Source organism: Lytechinus variegatus, chromosome 4 (assembly GCF_018143015.1).
Source record: "Lytechinus variegatus isolate NC3 chromosome 4, Lvar_3.0, whole genome shotgun sequence".
Classification (NCBI taxonomy): Eukaryota; Metazoa; Echinodermata; class Echinoidea; order Temnopleuroida; family Toxopneustidae; genus Lytechinus; species Lytechinus variegatus.
Genome location: NC_054743.1, coordinates 50,451,091 through 50,472,977, shown reverse-complemented (window position 1 = coordinate 50,472,977; position 21,887 = coordinate 50,451,091). Strand labels below are relative to the sequence as shown.

General features: G+C 35.9%; 1 protein-coding gene across 2 annotated transcripts in view; it reads left to right on the top strand.

The window, feature by feature from the left end:
• Nucleotides 1-662: 662 nt before the first annotated feature.
• LOC121414249 overlaps nucleotides 663-21,887 on the top strand; it is a 30,821-nt gene continuing 9,596 nt past the window's right edge. For both annotated transcript variants that reach the window (XM_041607365.1, XM_041607363.1), the window contains exons 1-3: nucleotides 663-764; nucleotides 8,914-9,159; nucleotides 11,168-11,287. In XM_041607365.1, coding sequence (XP_041463299.1) covers nucleotides 716-764; nucleotides 8,914-9,159; nucleotides 11,168-11,287 — 415 coding nt within the window. In that variant the 5' untranslated portion in view covers nucleotides 663-715. The remainder of the gene's footprint in view (nucleotides 765-8,913; nucleotides 9,160-11,167; nucleotides 11,288-21,887) is intronic.

Below are 21,887 nucleotides of genomic sequence, written 5' to 3'. Positions count from 1 at the left end.
ACATCGTCCACTCCAATGTCAAAGAGGTCATCTGGTGACCGAAGAGTCTTGTAAGTGTCATCGTTCATTTTACATATAATGTTGTCATTCTTTGTGGACACACCCTTTACAGTGGTCGCCTTCTTCGCTGCCATGAGGATGGAGTACCTGACTGTTGTAAGGTCCTCGTTTACAAGACACCTTTGCAGGCATCTTTCCCTTTCAATTTAAATCTGCTGTCATACAGTTCGTTTCTTTTCTTCATTGTCGTGAACCTCATGATAACTTGTCTTGGTTTGCTTTTGCTTTTGGTTGGGGATCCAAGGCGATGACAGGTAGAGATATCGCTTTCTGAAATCTTGAAACCTGCTTTATCTGCCACCTTGACGATCTTTCTTGTAAGATCATCTACATTCTCATCATCAGACTTCTGGATGCCCATGAAGCGGAGATTAATAATAGCTTATGACAATTACATCATTTCCTGTTAGCATTCGCATGATGGGTAGTGACTAATACCTTGGTCACATTTGATCTACGGCGGCCGTACGGTGAGTCGAACACAGCCGTTTCAAAAAAAATTTTGTACCAACTACATATAGGCGGTTTAAATTAAAATTAATAAGACGGCTGTTTTCGACTCGCCGTACGGCCGCCGTAGAGCAAATGTGACCAAGGTATAAACTAACACGCACTTGTTTTTCTTTCAGTAGTTGACTTGCAGGTGCAGCCGAAAATGAGGCTTTACAGTCGACTGTGGATATCATTGGTCATTATGGTAGTAGGTAAGTACGTTTACTTCAAATCCGTTTAGTTTTGCCAAAAAGTGTATGTATAAAACCCCGCAAAAAAGTTTGGAAATCTGAATGAGGCCATCAATTTCTCCCAACTCCCAATTAACACAATGCATGTTTGATATCATTCAAAAGATCATTTAATTCTCTTAAATAATACCATGCTTGTTATGATCACGCCATCACATACCATCAAAGAGCAGGATTCAAAAGTGTTGGATGATGTCTGAATTGAAAAGCTGGAAAGCGAGCAGAAATAGTCATGAAGGGTCAATAAAGAATATTCTGTGTAGATGTCAATAGAAAAGAAACTCCATTAAAAGCAAGCCCCTGCTTCTTAATTTTTTTTTGTTTTTGTTTATGTGGTGATGGTTCTGTGAGATGGTTTGAATAGTGGTTTGAAATACCCATGCATGCTCTTTTGTTTGTTATGTGTTTGTTTGTGCAGAGGTGTGTTTGATTCCATGTTAATGTTGATGTTAGGGTGCATGAAAACAAAAGAAACCGCTGAGAAACTCACTCATCACAACGGCAAAAAATGAACAGTAACTTTCAATATTTTGCAAATTTTGAATATTGACCTTGCCCCACATTTCAAGGCACTGCACCTCCATGCAAACCATAATCATATAATGTAGGGTATCATTTTACAGAAAATTAAGTTATCTATTCATTGGTACCAATATAGCACATTAATATTCATTAAAACCGAGGAGGGGTAATCGGTCAAAATCAGATTTCCAAACTTTTTTTTGAGGAGTTTATCAATATATTTATGTACACACATAACTGCATATATGCATATATATATATATATATATATATATATATATAATTGTGATGAGCAAGGACCTAAACATTGCGTGGGTGCTTCAGTGAGTGATATATTGGCGAAGAAGCTCAAAAAGCATTGAAGCGGGAGACGTAGCCTGGATTTCTTCAACTTTTTATTAATACAAGCTTTCGGCCATTTAGTTCGGCCTTCTTCAGGTATCTGAAGATGTAAAAGACATAATGGCTTTACATGTAATATCCAAATATATGCATATTACATGTAAAGCCATTATGTCTTTTACATCTTCAGATACCTGAAGAAGGCCGAACTAAATGGCCGAAAGCTTGTATTAATAAAAAGTTGAAGAAATCCAGGCTACGTCTCCCGCTTCAATGCTTTTTGAGCTTCTTCGCCAATATATATATATATATATATATATATATATGTACACACACACACATACATACATACATTTTTGTCTTAAGATCACCAAAGGGGACAAGGGGACATTATTTCATTTTAGTTCCACATGGTATACATTATAGCATAATCAAAATAATCATCAATAGAATAGAATTAAACTAATATTATTGGGGACAATTAAGCAACACAGTTTAAATCGGCACAGAGGTGGAAGGTGAATGGAGGGATATTTTACAATAAATCGTTTGGAGTTTTTTTTATTAACCCCTTTTAGTTTTGGTTCTGTAGCAAACAACAATTATGTATAAATAATCAAGGTATGCTTATCCCCTTCCCAGGATACAAAGGTTGTCTTAGACTTTAGAGAGGGTATGAAATGTACAAATGAAAAAGTGGAAGAAAAAGAAATAAAACGAACGAAAATCAAGAATATGAACAATAAATGCCGAAGACATATTGCCTATTATTGACTTTTTGCCATTTTTTAAAATTATTTCATCTCCCAAATAGGCTTATTTTGGATTTTCTACTTCTAAAATTGATAAAATCGACTAGCTGAGCTAATGATATTCTTTGTAACCACCAAGTCTGTTTACATGATGCCTCTAAATAATAAATAGGAAGTCCCTTTATATTTCATGAGAACCTATTAACATGATGAATCCCGCTTCCCCCTCTCTCTTTCCCTCTCACTCGCACCCACAGACACACATGCGCGAACACACCCACAAAGCAACATATTACTATTACAGTACAAATATCCCTAACACCAATACTTTTTTTAAAACAAGTTCACACCTAGTTACCCAAAATGCATATAGCATTTCCATTTATTTGAAAACAGGATAAAAGAGCATTGTAGATTAAATGCCTTGCTCACGGGCTTAGCTGCCGCGGTCGGGAATCGAACCCCGGACTTTTTCATTTATAGCCAGGCGCCTTCGACCACTCGGCCACGGCACCTTTACCAATGCACACACACACCGACACTCACACACACACATAAGCCGTAACACCAACTTATATGAGATTCGTTGACACGTTGACAACGCGCAAAAATCACGAACTGTGCCAAAACAAACTGGGTCAAATAAAATGAAATGGCGGCGGAAAGTGCAAAATAAATCAATTTTGCATCCGGAAATTGATTATGAATAATTGATAATAATAATAATAATAGTCAGTTCTCGTATAGCGCTTTATGAATTATGAATAACGTCTCTATGCGCTTCCAAAGAACTTGGATGTTATTACCCCGGCTGTAGCCCAAGCAGCTTTCACGCACTCTGCATTTCAAGGAATAAATTCCTGCCAGGTACCCATTCACCTCACCTGGGTTGAGTGCAGTACAATGTGGATTAATTTCTTGCTGAAGGAAACTACATGTATGTCACGGCTGGGATTTGATAACATTGATAACATCCGAGTAAAACTGAAATTCGTATTGAGTGTGGAATCAATAAAACATTTTACGCCTACCGAGGAGCCGTGGTGTAGTGGTTCTAACTCGCCTTGTAAACAGAGGTTCGTGTGTTCGATCCCATCACGGTATGGCGTTCTTTGGCAAGGCGTTAATCCGCATTTTGCCACTCTCGACCCAGGTGCTAAATGGGTACCCGGGATGTGAAAGTCATTGTAGCTTGTCCAGTACTGTGTGCACCTCACCAGCGACTGACTAGAATACTTCCCAAGGAGTGGAGGATGTGCACACATTGTGTGCGGTAATGACTGATTGAATCGATCACCGGGGTAATATATCTGTAGGCGCTTAGACACGTCGCTCCGATGTATTAAGCGCAATATAAAGCGGATTATTATTATTACCTAATGAGAAATGTTAAGATCGCAACAACCGAATTGTTAAAAGTTGTAGATTGATTTTATTCGTCGAGAATATCACAAGAAATATGAGCTGCAATGAACGGGAAGAATACCTTGACAGGATAACCCATGAAATCCGAAAGGCTTATATCCCTTATGGTCTTAGAACACAAAACTCAGGTGGTATATGTGTTTCTGTGTGAATAACTAACATATTTTCTGAATGAATCTAGATGACCATGAATTAATAATCCTACGAAAAGAATAGTAAAATTCATTGCACACATACAAATACATTTAAAAAAATAGGTGTATACCATATGTTCTTTTTTACCCCCCCCCCCTTATTCTAGGGAGGATCATTCGGGGCCCCTTTTCAATATTGAGGTGACAGATCGGCAGTGCATGGGAAGAGATAAAGTCATCAAACATGTCAAAAAAAGTTTGGAAATCTGTGTGTTTCAGTGTGTAATTAATATCAATGAATAGATTTTTTTAAAAATGATATCCTAGATACTATTATGGTTCACATGAGAGTGTAGTGCCTTGAAATGTGGATACAATATTAAAATTGTGAGTTGCTAGAAATTAATGGCCAAATTCAAGATTTCCAAATTTTGTTTGATCGTTTTGCAGCTTTTCAATTCAGACCCCATCCAAAACCTTTGAATCCTGCTCTTTTCATGATTACATGATCATAACAAGCATGGTATCATTTTAAACAGAATCAAATTATCTTTTAAGTGATGTCAAATAAGCATTGTGTAGAATTGGATGTTGGGAGAAACTCAGATTTCCAAACTTTTTTGAGGTTTTTTGCATTACGACTTTTTTTTTTTTTTTTAGTAATCTTTTATTCTCTTCTCTCATAAAACAAAATTGAACATAGTAAAATATAACATTCATTACAAAGTTTGATTTGAACTTACAAATATTATGGTTACATTTGACAATTCTTAACAAAAATGAATTTAAATAATGTCATAAATAAATTCTAAATCAATTCAATTTGTTGTAAGTGTCTGATGTACATTCTTTTCTCTTACATTTTTATATATACATAATACATATGTTAATTGAAGAAAAACAAAGTGCAGCCTAAAATCGAATTATTCACCATTTATCACAAAGAAAACTCTGTAAAGAAACCTGTAAGTTTATCAAAATATATAGGATTTATGAGAAAAGATTTACTATCTTCGGACCTTCCCGCACACTCACATCCCACCCCCATCACACTCAAAACCGATTCACGCACAAACACCCCCTGCCCACACACCCTAACACACACACACCCACACCCTTACACACACATACATCCACCAGATCAAATGCATTTCATCTGTCCGCATAAGTGTTAAGGCAGCTGTCATGAAAATAAGTGCCATGCATTTATTAAAAACAAAAACAAATGGATTCGGAGTGCCTCGTCATCATGAAGTATGAAAATTGTCCCACTTCCTCAGGTGACCGGATAATTTTCCACGTGCCTCTGCTATTCTTTTTTCCTCCTTTTCATTTTCCAATATCTTTTTCCTTATCTCTGGAGGGGTTGGGGGTCTTCTTTTAGCCTTACTATGCTCAAATATCATAAATTTAATTAGAAAGATAATATGATTTACTAATTGTTCCTTCCCTATATCAAAAACCTTAACTCCAATATGAATATCCTTCCAATTAACATTTTCTATTTGACGTAATTTAAATAAACAACCACAGTCTTTCCATAAAGTTTTTATGTATTCGCAGGTGAAGAATATGTGCTCATATGTCTCTTCACATTTTCCACAGAACGAACATAGATTATGTGTTGATAATTTAAATCTAAACAAATATTTTTTAGTATATACAAGTTCATACAGCAATTTAAATTGAAACTCCCTTAACTTGCTATTCAAGGTGGCTACCCTAGGTCTTAAAAATATTGTATCAGTATCTTTTTCAGAAAAGTCATATATTCTTTCAATGTTTTTAACAGCGCATGACCTCTCAGATTTCATGTTTAACAAAGCTTTATAGATTTTCTTTGATGTAACATTAGCTATTGTGTTCACATTTCCATGAAACATAAATTCGAAATTTAAAACTGTGTCCCTGCATGTGTCTGTTTTCTTCAAGAGACATTTCCACGTTGCTGGAATATTTTCATATACTGTGTGGAGATATTCTATCTCATCTTCTTTTAATCCCATCCTCTGGAAGGCTCTAGATGATTTAAAATTACCCCTGTCATTAACTAAATGATGTATTTTATAAATATTTTTAAGAAATAAGCTTTCTTCAAATAGCATATTTCCGTCCAAACGAATAAATTTATTATTGAAGAATATCTCATTTCTTTTTGACGTTTCCTTTTTAAGCAATATTTCTTTCGTAGCACCCCATATTTCCAACATGTTTATGTAAAAGCTTGGTAAGGACAATCTGCACAAATTTAAAGATATGTTACTAAAAAGTATTAGTAAACCTCCAAAATTACGTGTCCTATTTATAAAAAATCGTTTCCATCCTATTTTCGAATCTCCGAGTATGAGTCTCTTTAACCACATAATCCTTTGTGCAAATACAAATAAGTGAAAATCTATCATTCTAAGCCCTCCTTTTTCGTAATCCATGCACATAATGTTCCTTTTTATTTTGTCTTTCCCATTCCATAAAAATTCAAACATTAACGTTTCAATATCATGAAAAACCCAAGGTGGTACTGGGGTGAGCGACGATACAAAAATTATTTTCGAGAGTGCAAATGTTTTCAACAATTGAATTTTTCCCATTAGAGTGAGATCTCTCTGTTTCCACCAATTCAACAAATTTTTAATTTTGCTTAAGATCTCTTTATAATTTATCCTTTCCTGTACCTCCACATCCAATGAAAAAGTTATACCCAATATTTTAATGACTTCTACTACTTTACCAAAAGGCATTCTAACGTTTTCTTCGGAGAGGGGGCCTAACAGCAAAATAAAGGTTTTGTCTTTATTTATTCTCAAACCTGATATTTTTTCAAATTTTTCAAAGGTTTTTTCTATGTTATTTATTGATAATGTATCTTCTATGAAAAGGGTCATATCATCTGCATAAAGTATTTGTTTAACTTCAAAATCACCAAAGTGAATTCCACGTATATCGGAATTTTTACGAATCGAATGAGCTAAGACCTCGATACATAAAATAAATAAATAGGGAGAGAGCGGGTCCCCCTGCCTTACTCCCTTTTCAACGCAGAAATACCCTGTAGATATGCCTCCATTAAAAACACAGCTTGAGGCTTTATTATATAATGTTTTAATCCACCTACACCAAGATGCTCCAAAACCGAAATGACGTAAAACATTTTGTAAAAATAAGTGGGACACAGAGTCGAATGCTTTTTCAAAGTCTATTGCCATTAAATAGCCAGGAATATTATTTTGTTTCGTATAAAAAATCATGTCGTCTATTAACCTTACTGCCTCTCCTATATTTCTGTCTTTTATATATCCAACCTGATCAATATAAATAATTTCATGCAATACTTTTTTAATTCTTATTGAGAGAGCTTTTGCTAAAATCTTATAGTCGACATTCAGTAATGAAATTGGCCTGTAATTCTTAGTAAACAAAGGGTCTTTTCCGTCTTTCGCAAACATAATAATAACTGCTTGTTTTTGATGTGCCGAAAGTTCCCCCTTAGAAAAAGATTCATTCAAAGCGTCTACTATCAAATCTCCTATTATAGACCAAAATACTAAATAGAATTCAACACTAAGCCCATCGTTTCCCGGTGTTTTATTAAGTTTCATTTGTTTTAAAGCTTCCAAACATTCACCTTGAGTAACTTTTCCTTCACAAATGTCTCTTGAAGCCGGTTCTAATTCCGGTATATCTTGAAAAAAGATATCTTCCATAATCTCGTGTTTTTCGCCTTCCTGTTGCGAGTATAATTTACTGTAAAATCTTTGTATTTCTTGAATTATTTCATTTTGATTAAAACTGATTTTTCCTTCTATCATTAGTTTACGTATTACCGTTTTTCTTTTATTAGATTCCATCAGTTGAGTAAAATACCTTGTATCTCTTTCACCACTTTCATAATATGATGCTCTAGATCTTACCTTGAACTGATGTTACGATACTGCAACAAATAACAAGGAAGATTTAATTTTAGATTTTATTTCCTTTATTTTATTACAGGAAATATAACACTCAAGAACTAATAAAACATAAATAAATATATATTGGTCTTACATGTACATCTCTTGAAGTGCTAGAAGTAAAATTCCGAAGTGATGATACTATATCCAAGTAACAATCCAAGTTGGTCGGATAAATGAAAGTTCACAATGATGGCGATGATGAAACTGATGTTGAAGCGCGATGAATAACAAGAGTCACTGTAACGATTTGAAATGTCTGTGAAGACGATGTTGATGATGATTAACAGTCAATTTCAGCAATCCATGGGTTGAAAAGCGTTCATTAAAACAGGTTGATGATCTCGATGAGAACTAAGATTTTTTCTCTCAAAATAACTGCGAACAGTTCATTGATGGCGGGCAAATAATTCCACAGAAGATAAATATTCCAGGTGGAAATAAACTCTGCTCTGACATAAAGTCTGGCGTGAACTCTTAGCTCTGATCTGATCTGATGGAGTGATCTGGTACGATATGATGATGTTCTTGAAGAAACTGTCACCATATATATATACACATTTCAATTATTCTAGATACTTCTAGTATTGTCGTTAAAAAGAACCTTCTCCTTCTTTCTGGAGCAATCAATATTCTAAAACATTCTTGAATGACCTAAGTGAAATTAACGTGTCAACAAAATAGCTAAGCCTATTGTTTATTTCCACTACCAGTACAAGTCTATTGTAAAGCAATCTCTATTGTTTAGCAGTCTGTATTGTCTCTCTTGGGACATACAAAAGATAACAAAGATTATTCAAAGATTACTCATGTGTAACACAGCTGTACTATAGAGCCTTCTGGAACATTCTTAATCATTCCAAAATATCCTTAAAGGGGAAATAACTAAATAAATGAATGTAATTGCTTTTACAATTCTTCTTATATATAACACTGATTATACATGTATATTTTTCCCCCTCACCTTTTCTATCCCATTAAAACACAGTTGCAACGTTTCCTCCATCACTCAGTTCCACCTGCTCAAAACCAATCAACCTTTACAGAGAAGGGAAACTTGAACGAGTAGATGAAGGGAAGCTCAACATGAATCTCTGTCCCATTAAACAGACACAAGACGGTCAATTAGTTCAAACCATTCTCAAGGTGATCCAGAGATGGGCGCCTATCACTTCCTGTCCAGGACGAGCAAACAATACGAACGAGTCGCCGATATTCGCATGCCGCTTTCCAGGTACTTTGAACCATGCACGAACACACATTCGGAAGAAATTGTTATATTTGCTATCAATGTACGTTATGTTATTAAGGTAGTTAAAAAATCAATTTCCATATTCACAACGTATTAGGGGTAACATGTTAAAAGATTTTTTTTAGATTGTGTGTCAAATCCGTGCCCATCTTCTAGCTCATGTGAAGAGACTAAGGATAGCTTCGACTATCTTAACCATGAGAAGTCACTGAAGCTACCCGTATGGCACCTTAAAGAATGACAGTGTGAGGGATTTGCAATAAAATGACAGATATGTGATAAAGTACATGTTACTTATTTAATTTTTTTGTCTCACCTGCGAAGCAGAGTGAGACTATAGGCGCCGCTGTTCCGACGGCGGCGGCGGCGGCGTCAACACCAAATCTTAACCGAATGTTAAGCTTTTGAAATGACAGCATACATGTAACTTAGAAAGTATATGGGCCGAGTTCATGAAACTCTGCAATAAGGTTAATTAAGTATGACTAAATATCCTGGCTGAGTTTTAGGTCACATGATCAAGGTCAAACTTTATTTAGGGTCAATGAACTTAGACCATTTTGGGGGGATTGACATCAAAATCTTAACCTATGGTTAAGTTTTTGAAATGTCATCATAACTTAAAAAATATGTAAACCTAGTTCATGAAACTTGGACATAAGGTTAATCAGGTATTGTCAAACATCCTGTTTGAAATTCAAGTCACATGATTACGATCAAAGGTCATGTAGGGTCAATGAACTTTGGCCAAATTGGCGTATCAGTTGAACATCGTAATTTTATGGATCTGATTCATGAAACTTGGACATAAGAGTAATCAAGTGTGACTGAACATCCTGTGCAAGTTTCAGGTCACATGATCAAGGTCAAAGGTGATTTAAGGTCAACGAACTTTCGCTATGTTCGGGGTATTTATTGAATTACCATTATAACTGTAAAAGTTTATTGGTCTAGTTCATAAAACTTGGGCATAAGAGTAATATCAAGTATCATCGTACATCATTTCCGAGTTTCAGGTCACATGACCAAGTCAGTGGACTTTGGCCATGTTGGGGGTATTTCTTGAATAAACCATAACTCTGTGAAGTGTATGGATCTAGTTCATACAACTTGGACATAAGAGTAATTAAGTGTAACTGAACATTTCATTCGAGTTTCAGGTCACAAGACCAATGTCAAAGGTCATTGAACTTTGGCCATTTTGTAGGTAATTATTAGATTGTTGTCATAACTTTCAAATTTTATAGATATAGTAAAAAAATGTGGATAGAGGGGTAATCATGTATCATTGACAAGTCTTAGGTCGCATGATCAAGATCAAAGGTAATTTATTGTCAATGAACGTAGTATTGTATCATTATATGAATGGTGTTTTTGTGAATAATTGTTTCAAAGTAGATTTCAAAGTCAGCACTGCTGCTATATTGAATCGCGCGATGCAGGCGAGAGTCACTCCACTTGTTTTACAACAGTATTGTAACTGCAGGGTTTGTAAGTGTAGGCCTGTGCAAATTATTATCGCTCAATCATCAAATGTGACATGGTAACACAATAAGGCATGATTAGTCCTCTTTACAACAATGCATTGTGGAGTATTAGTAAAGGAGCACCAACGTCAAATGTTAAATTTGCTTTTAATAAAAAAAATGTCGATTGCCTAAAAGTCCACGTGTCTACGGAGTGGATTGAACATGCTAGTTGAACCTTGTCATAAGTGTCATTTAAACAATGTTCAGGTGGAAAACAAATTTGAGATGTCATGTAAAACACATAAAATGAGCACAGAATTATTCACATTTCTTATTATAATCTCAAGGGCCGCGGAACAGGTTTGAAGGGGGGGGGGGGGGGAGCTGACCATGCAGAAAATCATAAGCAGATTTTTTCACGTCATTTTTACGTGTTTGTTAACGAAGTTTGGCAAAAATTGTGGACGCTGAACCTCCCGTTCCCGCGGCCTCTGAATCTATTTCATTCGATCTTGCCACAGATACAAACATAACTGGAAGTTCGGCTATGGGAGTGGCATCTTGGATAATGGATACCACTGTGGACGTTGGAAGTGAAGATACCACTGTAAACCCAACAACCTCTATACCCACTAAGGAATGTAAGTATAACTTTTTTTTCCAAGGCGACAGTCACATCCACGAAGCCGAATCCAAACCGTTTAATCGTCTGTCATTGGTAACAACGTAGGTCTAATAACTTTTGACCGTCTGGTCTCTGGAGTCTGATTCCCAGTGTGACTTTACCGTGACATCATTAGGTACAGATCAGTTTCAAGAGGACACGCCGGTTTCTTTGAAAATAAAATTTCTTCAATTGACGATTGGATACCATGCGCGACCATGGGGTCTAGAAAAGCACCCTAAACATGTATTTTCCATATTCTGAAATTGCACCCCTTAAAAAGTATTGGCGTGTAAAACCCTAACCTTAACAAGTATTGGAAACAAACGATACTCTTGGCAAGTATTACCTGAATTGAACCCCGACACATGTAAAGCGATATTTATGTCACGGACGTCGGTCGTCGGTTTTACCTTTACCTACATCCTTAGGTTTAGTACAGCCCACCTCCCACACCTCGCGCAAATCGTACTCTATACACGTAGTGTTGACTGTTGGTGCGATAAGTACATTCCTTTTAGTCTTATTTTTTCATTTGCTCGCAAATTTAACCCTGAACACGTAGCTTTTGTTTTACCAAAAATAGACCCTTTTCATTATTTTAGTGTCTTTGACACCCTTATTACGTTCCGAACGTAACGTGCCCGATCTTGAAAAAGACATCCTTTTTACGTGTTTTTTTTTTTTGGTCGCGCATGGTATCCACTCGTCAATGTAAGTGTATTTAAAGGGGAAAGGGAAATGAAATCCTCGATCCCTTCACGGTCTTGCATTTTAAGTGTATCATGTTGTATTATGTTGATCATTTGCAGCTGTGATAATTGGCCGCACAAAAACGTTGTTAGCCTATTAACAGTAAACCCAGTCACATCTGAAGTCAAAACATTTCATTCATTTCATTTATCCATTTATTCATTTTCCAACAAAATTTATAATGCAATAATTACAATAAATGAAACACAACATCAGAAATTTTATAATGCAATAATTACAATAAACAAAACATAAAATCAGAAAATATAATGACATAAATATTCAAATAAACCAAATAAAAAGAGTATGCACCTGATACAGAAGGCAATATTTCCAATTTGATAATAACAATATGCAAGATATGTTGGAAAAATGGAATGGCCCACTAAAAGCAAAGTTTGTAAAGTGTGGACAACTGAAGAACAGAAAAGTATAACACTTAAATCTATATGGGCCAAAAGCAAGTAGCAACATTGATTTCAATGTGTAAATAAATGCACTGTGTAACATCAGGCTGATATATTGTCGGTTGTAAGAGGACCTCTGTTAACGGAGACACCCGAAGAATCCAAAGTATTTTATAATGCCTTTTTGTGGTCATCATTGTAAAGGGGAAGTATTACTAATCAGATATATAACTTCACTTTTCAAAATAGTCATTAGAGTTTGCAGAAATCAGCTCTCAAAAATGATTTATTTTCATGCCATATTTCTGCCTTCCATCGGTCCTCTTGCGAGCTCCAGCTGAGTGACGTCACACAATGAGCGTGAGCAGCTGAGCTGACAGCAGCCCATGAAGACGATCTTTTCAATCAGCGTTTTTTGCTCTTAGAATTGTTTATTCCTCACAAGATTGGTCTTGTTATATAGATAAAAGTTTGAATTTACTGAACAGTGAAATAAAGTGCACATTTAACGTATTTTGGTAACCGATATTTAGCTTAGAAAAAATGATTTTTTTTCAAGAAATATATTTGAATAAACAAAGCATATTTTCACTTAGAAATCACACTTGCGACAAATTGATATTATAATCAATATAAAGCATAGACATTCTTCGTCACGACTGAAAAAAAATTATGAAATTTCATTACGTAACAAAGTCAGGAACCACAAAATAACATGGCAATATCCATCGCGAAATGATTGAAATTGCAGTTGAATTGCCGAAACATGATTAGCCCACAGCGGCGAGCGGACTTTGTTTCATATATCTTAAAAGCACACGATAATGTAGGGAGTGGTCTGTGGCCAAACGTGTTGGCCATCGTTTTGTCGTGTGCGAGGACCCTGGTTCAAAACTCGGATTAACATGGTTATTTTTTTTTATTCCTTCTCGTCCCTACCCAGCTTTTTTTTCTTGTGAAATCCCATTCAGACCTGTATTTATCAAATCTTATTTAATTGCTGCTTTTGATTTTCAAGTTCTTGATTAGATTCTACTCTTATTTGGGATGGGAGGGGTACAGGATGAGTTAAAAGTCAAGTCCACATCAACTAAAAATTATTTGAATAGAGTAATTTCCCTTGCTGTTTTTACTCAAAACAGTCACAAAACAATGATATGCAAATTAGTGTTGTCACATCACATTCGTTTCTAATTTTTTTGTGGCATTTTGTTTTTTAATTCTTTGGAGATTTGAGTATAGGAATTTCTTCATCCGAACACAATAGGTTACATTTACGGAACTGTAACTCTAAATGTTATTTGGAGGAATTAAAATCCCTCTGAAAATTTTTCAGAAAATAAATAGAAAATTAAATATCAAATCTACATGTCATGTAAATATATCAAACAACAAAATACAAAAGAACTTAGTGCGTGTGACATAACGGTTAGTGTAATTTGCACATCGACACAGATGAGCATATCATCGTTTTATAAATTAGGCAAAATTTCTCAATGTTAGAGTAGTAATTATATTAATTTGAATCAAAGTTTTTATGAAATTTCCTGCAATATCTTATTTTTCTTTAAATTCAAATGAATTTTTGATTGTGTGGACTTCTCCTTTACTCTTAATGTAGGGAATGCATAGCAATATTTATCCAGAAACAAAATTGTCTTAAAATATGCAAATCTGTAATTGGGCACATGTTCACTTTTCTTTCATCCAGGCCACTTCCTCACACCCACCAGGCTTACAGTCTTAGAACAAAAAAAAATGATGAACCATCACACAACAGCACACAACATTCAGTGCTTCACAATAAATATTTCACTTCTGTTCATACATGTACATGCAATAAATATTGTGGAAAACAAATAAAAGGCGTACCCATATTCAAATACCGTTTAAAAGGACAAATATATTATACCTTTCGAGAAAAATCAGCACGTTAGATATCTGATAACAAAACACAAATATGGGGCACTGCAAGAAACTTATGTTCCATTGCAAATCAAGCGTAAGTCTTAAATTCAAATTCAAGCGTAATAAGGTCGAGTTGCAATAGCAGTTCAACTACATGTACATGTTTGTCTTTAATCAAAGGACTTACCCTTGATTTGGGACGTGTGATTGATTAGAAAATTTCTTGCAAAATGCCCTAATAACATTAAAATTGTTTTTTTCGTTTTAAGTTGTGTGTTCTTATTTTCGACAAGCTGTATTCCTGTCCAAGTCAATTTTTTTTAGTTCTCTCCAAAACTGTGCTCAAAATCGTTTCCAAGATCGATAAAGATAAATTTTCTGTTGCATCATTATCAGTCCAAAACTTGCATCGTAGCTCCTGGAAAGAGTGAAAAAAAAATGGCTATATCCAAATCAGTAAGAGGACATGATGGAATCTCCCAGATTGAAGTAGCGAGCAGAGACCAGAAGTCACCAGAGTCAGCAAGTGTGCAGATCTGTGTGTAGAAGAGAGAAAAAATAAAGAAATAATTTAAATAATCAAATCAAAGTATGAATTTCATTATCTTGATGATTGACGACGTGCGGTGGCATGTAATTCCCGGTCAACAACAAATAATAGTAGGTTTAGACACCTGAAAAATTCCACTCAGAACACTGGTGCTCTACCTCAACGCTCAAGTGATGTTTGTGTAGGCCCCACTCTACTTACCGCTTAGCGGTAGTGAATCACTTGAGGTACGGTACTCTGTGTCATTACAAAGAATGCATTTATCTTCATTGTTTTATGTTGAAGGCACTACGCATTCATATGTAGAAGCACTCTAATCAGAAAGAAACACCAGACTCTAGTTTTGGCCAGGAATCAGCATGATCAGGGTAACCACTGCTGAAAATTTGTCTTGCTTCATGACATCGGCATTATGGTGATATAATTCTGTGTATCTGGATGTATACGATACAGGCCCCTTCTGAGCATAAACGCATTGGGTACTAGACCTGTGTATAATAAAAACTTAAACATTTGGCCTTATCGTGAAAACATTCGGCCTTATCGTGAAATTTGGTGTTTGTGCGCTCGTTGTGTACAAAGTCAATGGGAGTGGATCACCGCCGTTGACGAAATAAACGGCAGTGAATGGACTGGTGACAAAAACTACGATAATGCCAAACATTCCTCTGAAACAGCATATTTTCAGCCATGGTCCATGCCAGTGCTCCTAAATAATTTAATCGCCTGAGTCCTGACCAGTTTATTTAGAAATCTGACTGAAGTCTTTGTGAAGAAAAATCTGCTGGAATTGTGCAAAAACATTATTTCTAAAATAAAGACTTTTTAATTTTAATAGTAGTCATGCCAAAATGCATGATTCTAAAATTATATCAGATCTGTATCTGTCATCTGACCTGAATGCATCGTCAGAACAAGTACAGACTACAGTTTCCAAACATGCTTACCTTGACTTTTGACTGGATCAAACAGCGTATTAACCTGCATCGGCAGCAAGTGAATGGGACCGTACAGCTTGTTGTTGGAATCAGAGCAACACAACGAAGACTGTCGAGTGGACAAAATCGGTCTTTCCAGTTCATAATTCAATAAAAATGGACAAAGTAACACAGTTCTGGTTCTCTTATAGTCTGAAGATGTCGAAATCGGATATCACAACACATGAAGAAAACGGTAAATTCGAAGAAAAATAGAGACCAGCAATGACCAGGAAGGTGTATCAGTGTATTATGCACAGAGAGATAGTGTGTAGTCGATCATGTGACGTCATTATTCTCGACTGTTTTCGATCGCGTGAATGTCTGCCTGATGGGGGCGGCTGGGGGGCTGAGAAGGGTCTCTATTAATTTCATTTCTTGCATTTCCACAACATCTGTAAGACTTTTTAGTGACATATTTGTGTATAAAAAGACAAGACCTTTCCATTCATATATAATTTGTCTATAATCATCACTTTCGTGAATTTTCTTTGTGTGTATCCTTTAAGGCCCCCTCACACCTAACCGAATTGCCTGAAATATGCCTTGCGATGGCTGGTGAAAAGCATTAAAAAATCATTTTCAATGGTAACTGATAGTAAATCATATTTACCCTTCGTGTTTGGGTTCGTACATCTTCTGAACTAACAGCAGCGATTATTCCAATTCGCGCGGAAATTTTCAACATGTTTAATATTTCCAGACGAATTAAAAAATAGTTGGTCTACTGTTTGAATTCGCATCTCTTATTTAGTCTGCGGTAATTGTTCGTTTATAGTTTGTGTGTTTTTGTCGTGCATAGTCCCTCTTCGGGCCTTTGCCAAAGTGGACCGATCTCGAAAGAATCCGTAACGAAGCAACACGATGACACAACTAACAAGATTTCCTGATCTATTCCCTCGTCTTCGTTTCTAATCGCACGCCATATCAAACCATTGCTCACTGTTCCTTCGTCTTATTGGGTTATATCAACCCTTCGCTCGTTTTCTTTAAGAGGTGAACCGAAAAATCGTTATCCTTTGCATGTCATATTTACCCTTAGCTTACCTTTCGTTGATAAAATTTGACAATAGTTACTGATCGCATGATTTGACGGAAATTTTCGTTGAATTCGCGTGCATTTCGTTCATTTTCCCATTCGTAACCCTTCGTCCCCCTACATTCGGTCAGGTGTGAGGGGGCCTTTAGCACATTGTTATAGTCCATGATAGCCAACATAGAAAACTGACTATTGTTATTTTTTTTCATATATAAAATATTTTTTGATGGGTTATTTTCAATTCGAGGTATCTGATTTCAAATCTGAATGATGTCACTCGTGTAACTTTGAGCATTTTCTGAAACTTTGCAAAATCTGATATGGCCGCCAAAATATGCAGTTACCCATGAAAAACCTAATAAAAATGTATGTAATTGTGTTGCAGGAGTAAAATGCTCTCTAAAAATGATTTTGGCGAAAATCTTTATTTACTTTATATTCAAAATGACCGCCATAGACCCCTTATGTACAATATGAATGGGGAAAACTAATTTTCACAAGAGTGAACGCTTAATGCAAGTTATTATGATCTTCGAGTGAAGTAATGAATGAAAACATGATTGCTAACGAAATGTATAATTTGTTATGTCATGTATATGATAATTGATGTATTTTGATATTCAAAATGCCACCAAACACCCTAACAGTAATGTGCGTTGCTAATGGGAACCCTAAAAATCACAAGAGTAAGTACTATAAAATGCTGTATTGAAATTCGAAATTGGCCCTATAGGGGCCTAGGCCCTAACAGTATTATCTACAATGCAAATGGGGAATAATAATTGTTTAAGAAATTGGATTTACTTAACTATAAGATCCATATAATCTTGTTATATGTGTAAGATATAATTCGAAAACATGGGTTTTATTAAATATAGCATTTCTTCTGCCATTTAGGTGATAAATAATGTATTTTTACATTCAAAATAGCCGCTACAAGCCCTCATAATAATAATAATAATAATTAGACTTATATCGCGCCAAATCTACTCTGTAGAGTGCTCAAGGCGCTTTTTAGGAAATTATAAAAGAAATTAAGAAGAATTGAACAGAAATGTTTTGAGGTAATTTTTGAAAGTTTCACAAGTCAAGCACTGTTTGATGTTATGAGGGAGGCTATTCCATAGCTTCGAGGATGAATAAACAAATGATCTTTCACCCCAGGTTTTGGAAACTTTGGGGGTAACAAAAGAATTGGAAAGGGAGGAACGTAAGGATCTTGAGGGGGTATAACTTTTGATCAGTGAAATAAGGTACTGGGGAGATGAGCCATGAACACAATGGAAAGTTAACAACAAACTCTTGAACATAATACGCTGTTTTACAGGGAGCCAATGTAAGGATCTTAAAATAGGAGTAATGTGAGTGCGCCTGGTGGATAGAGAAACGATGCGAGCGGCAGCATTTTGAAGTTTCTGAACTTTGACTAACTTATTCTGGGGTAGATTAAACAAAAGGGAGTTTCCAAAAATCGAGACGGGACGAAATTAAAGCGTGAACCAATTTTTCTGTGGCCAAGTATTTCCTAATAAAACCAATATTTCGCAATTGGTAGCGAACTGATCTACAAACAAAAGAAATGTGATTCGACATTGTCATGTGAGAATAAAAAACTATACCGAGATTGCGACAAGAACTCGACAAATTTACAGTGAGGCCAGAAAATGAGATGGAGTCGACGTGGATTTTATCAAGCTGTACTTTGGAGCCAAAAAGAAGAAATTCACATTTGGCTGGATTCAACTTAACGGAGTGAGAAGTCAGCCAATTGTGAACATCAACCATGCAAGATTCAAGACGATGGATGGAACTTTCTGCAGCTAGTTGATCCGAATTAAAGGAAATCATGAGTTGGATGTCGTCTCCATAAATATGGTATTTTATATTGTGTTTCAACAGAACTTGTCGCAAGCCAGATAAATAAATCGGAAAGAGAGTTGGCCCGCCCACAGAACCCTGTGGTACTCCACAAGAGAGAGGCAAAACATCAGATTTACAGCCGTCGATACAAACAGTCTGAGAGTGGAATGAGAGATAAGACTCAAACTACTTATAAGCCTCACCCTTAACACCGAATGAACTAAGTGTATTCAAAAGGATAGTGTGATTTACCGTGTCGAAGGCAGATGACAAGTCTAACAGCAGACGAGCTGTGATGTTCCCTTTATCCATACCTTGTAGGATATAATTAGACGCGTCAAGAAGTAGTGTTTCTACACTATGATTAGACCTATAACCTGACTGGAAAGGATCGAGCAAATCATTGTCTGAAAAGGTATTCAGACAATTGAGAGAATACAATCCTTTCAAGAATCTTGAACAAAAATGGTAAGTTTGAAACTGGGCGGTAGTTTTGGAGGGAGTTTTGGTCCAGGGAGGTTTTTTTTAACAGTGGGGTAATGAGAGCAAATTTCAGAGAGGGAGGAACTTATGCCTGTTCTATTCTCATATTAATTAGATATGAGAGAATTTGAGCAACAGAAGGGGAACAATCCTTAAGTAAATTGGTGGGAATGGGATCTGACTGACATGACTTGGGAGGAAGTTTATGTAAAAGTAACATGATCTTGTCAGGAGTGGTAGGTTGGATAGTTTCAAAGGAGGAGGAAGTGAGCTGGCTGTGTGGAGACTCATCTGGTGCTAAACTATCGCAGATCATCTTGACCTTAGTCTGGAAGAAGTGAAGGAAAGTAGATGCCATTTGCGAGCTGTCCGAGAGGGAACGAAGAGGTGATGATTGTCGACGGTTCAGTAGCCGATTAGCCACAGAGAAGAGTTTTTTAGAGTCGTCGTGACAGTCTTCAATGACAAGGTCACGCTGGGCAGAGAAGAGTTCCCGGTGGATTATGAAGTGAAGACTGCCGCCATTGCCTCTCCAGCCTTCTTCGTTTTTTTTCTTCTGAGGGCGGATGTTGTCATTATACCATGGAGAGTCAACATGAATCCGGACTTTCCTTTCTTTCGGGGGTGCATGAATATCGAGAATCCTTCCCAGTTCAGAGTTATAACGATGTACGGCGGTGACGACACAAAAGTCTGCACTCTCTAGGAGCAATGATGTCACATTCAGTGATGTCGTTCGCAAAAGTCACCCTGTCGATGTTGTTGATGTTGCGACTGATTAAAGTGGACTGGGACCGACTCGGCTTGGGAAAGTTGACCTTCCATAAGAAGGCAGAGTGGTCTGAGATGCCAGGTATGACTCGAGGCTTCGATAAGAGAGCTCGATCATCAGAGTCCCTAACCATGACAACATCAAGGATGTGACCTCTGAGTTAAAGTGTTGTCTTAATATTTCCATCTATATGAATACGTCACATATTGAGCATGGAGGTAATAAATGCTATACTTTGAAATTCAAAATGTATCATTTACATTGTAACTCGGGACACATAATTTTGACAGTTTGCTTAACAATAAATATTCCATGTGATTGTGATGTAAGAGTAAAATAATGTCTAAAACCATGGCTTCTAATGATATGTATCATATCTTGTCTAATTTAGGTGATACATGCTGCATTTCGAAATTGAAAATGGCCGCAAAAAGGCCTTATCGCATTATGCACAATTTGAATGGGGACAGATAATTTTCCAAAAAGGCATATTATGGCGGCTATTTTGAATTTCGAAATATAGTATTTATCACCTAAATTACATAAGACATAATGTTATATTTAGTTAGAAATCATGTTTTCAGACAATATTTCACCCATAAAACACCATTTAGTCAAGCAAATTAAAAAGCCAAAATCATTTGTCACATTGTACATAATACCGTTGGAGCTTGTAGGCAGCCATTTTGACATTCAAAATACAGTATTTATCACCAACCTGGCCGTAGACATGATATATCTTGTAGAAAAAAATGCTTTCTGACAATAATATCACAATTACGTGCATTTATGGTGCTAACTCCTGTGAAAATTCGTTTCCCATTTTGCATTGTACATAATACAGCCAATGACTAAAGCAGCCATTTTGAAAGTCAAATTACTGTATGTGACACAAACTTAAAAGATGGATTATACAATTCGTTAAAAAATATATTTTTAGACAGTATTCCATTTATTTATCACAAATACATGAAAAAATAATGCTCACTCTTGTGATTTGTTTTTTTTTGTCCATAATACTGTTAGGGTATTTGGCGGCCATTTTGAATATCAAAATACAGCATTTATCACACACATGGCTAGTAAATGATATATTTCGTTAACGATTGTGATTTTAGTCAGTTTTCCACTCGTTTATCTATATGCATTTAACAGCTCACTCTTTTTCATTTTTAGGCCCCATTGCCATTGTACATAATACTGTTTGGGCCTGTTGCGTCTAGCGTTTGGAATATTAAATACAGTAGTTTTCCCATACATTAATTATATTGTTTGTAGTGATGATTTCCATACATTACTTCGTTCATAGATCACAATTACTTGCAGTGTAGTGATAATTATTGTGAAAATTAGTTTTCCTTATATACATGTACTATTCATATTGAACATAGAAGGTAAACAAGGGGTCTATGACGGCCATTTTTAATAACAAGAAGAGAAATATTCTGGCAATTTTTTCAGAGAGTATTCCACTCCTGCAACACAATTTCATAGCCAATGTGCGGGCAATTTTATGATTTCCATATTTGCATAATTTGGCGGACATATTGGATTTTTCCCATTTGCGGAAAATGCTCAAGGTGGTTACACGAGTGGCATCATTCAGATTCATAACCAGCACCCTCGAATTGATAAGAAACCATAAATCAATATAGTATATATGATAAATTAAGGTTATGCCTCTTCTTTCATGGACTATTACAGGATAAATAATAACGTTTTATTTACCCAGGATAGCCACTTCAGTTAGGAAACTGCTCTACCAACGGGCCCTGCATAATATTTTTTGTTATTATTACCCTTCTCCAATCTTAATGCTGAGCGCCTA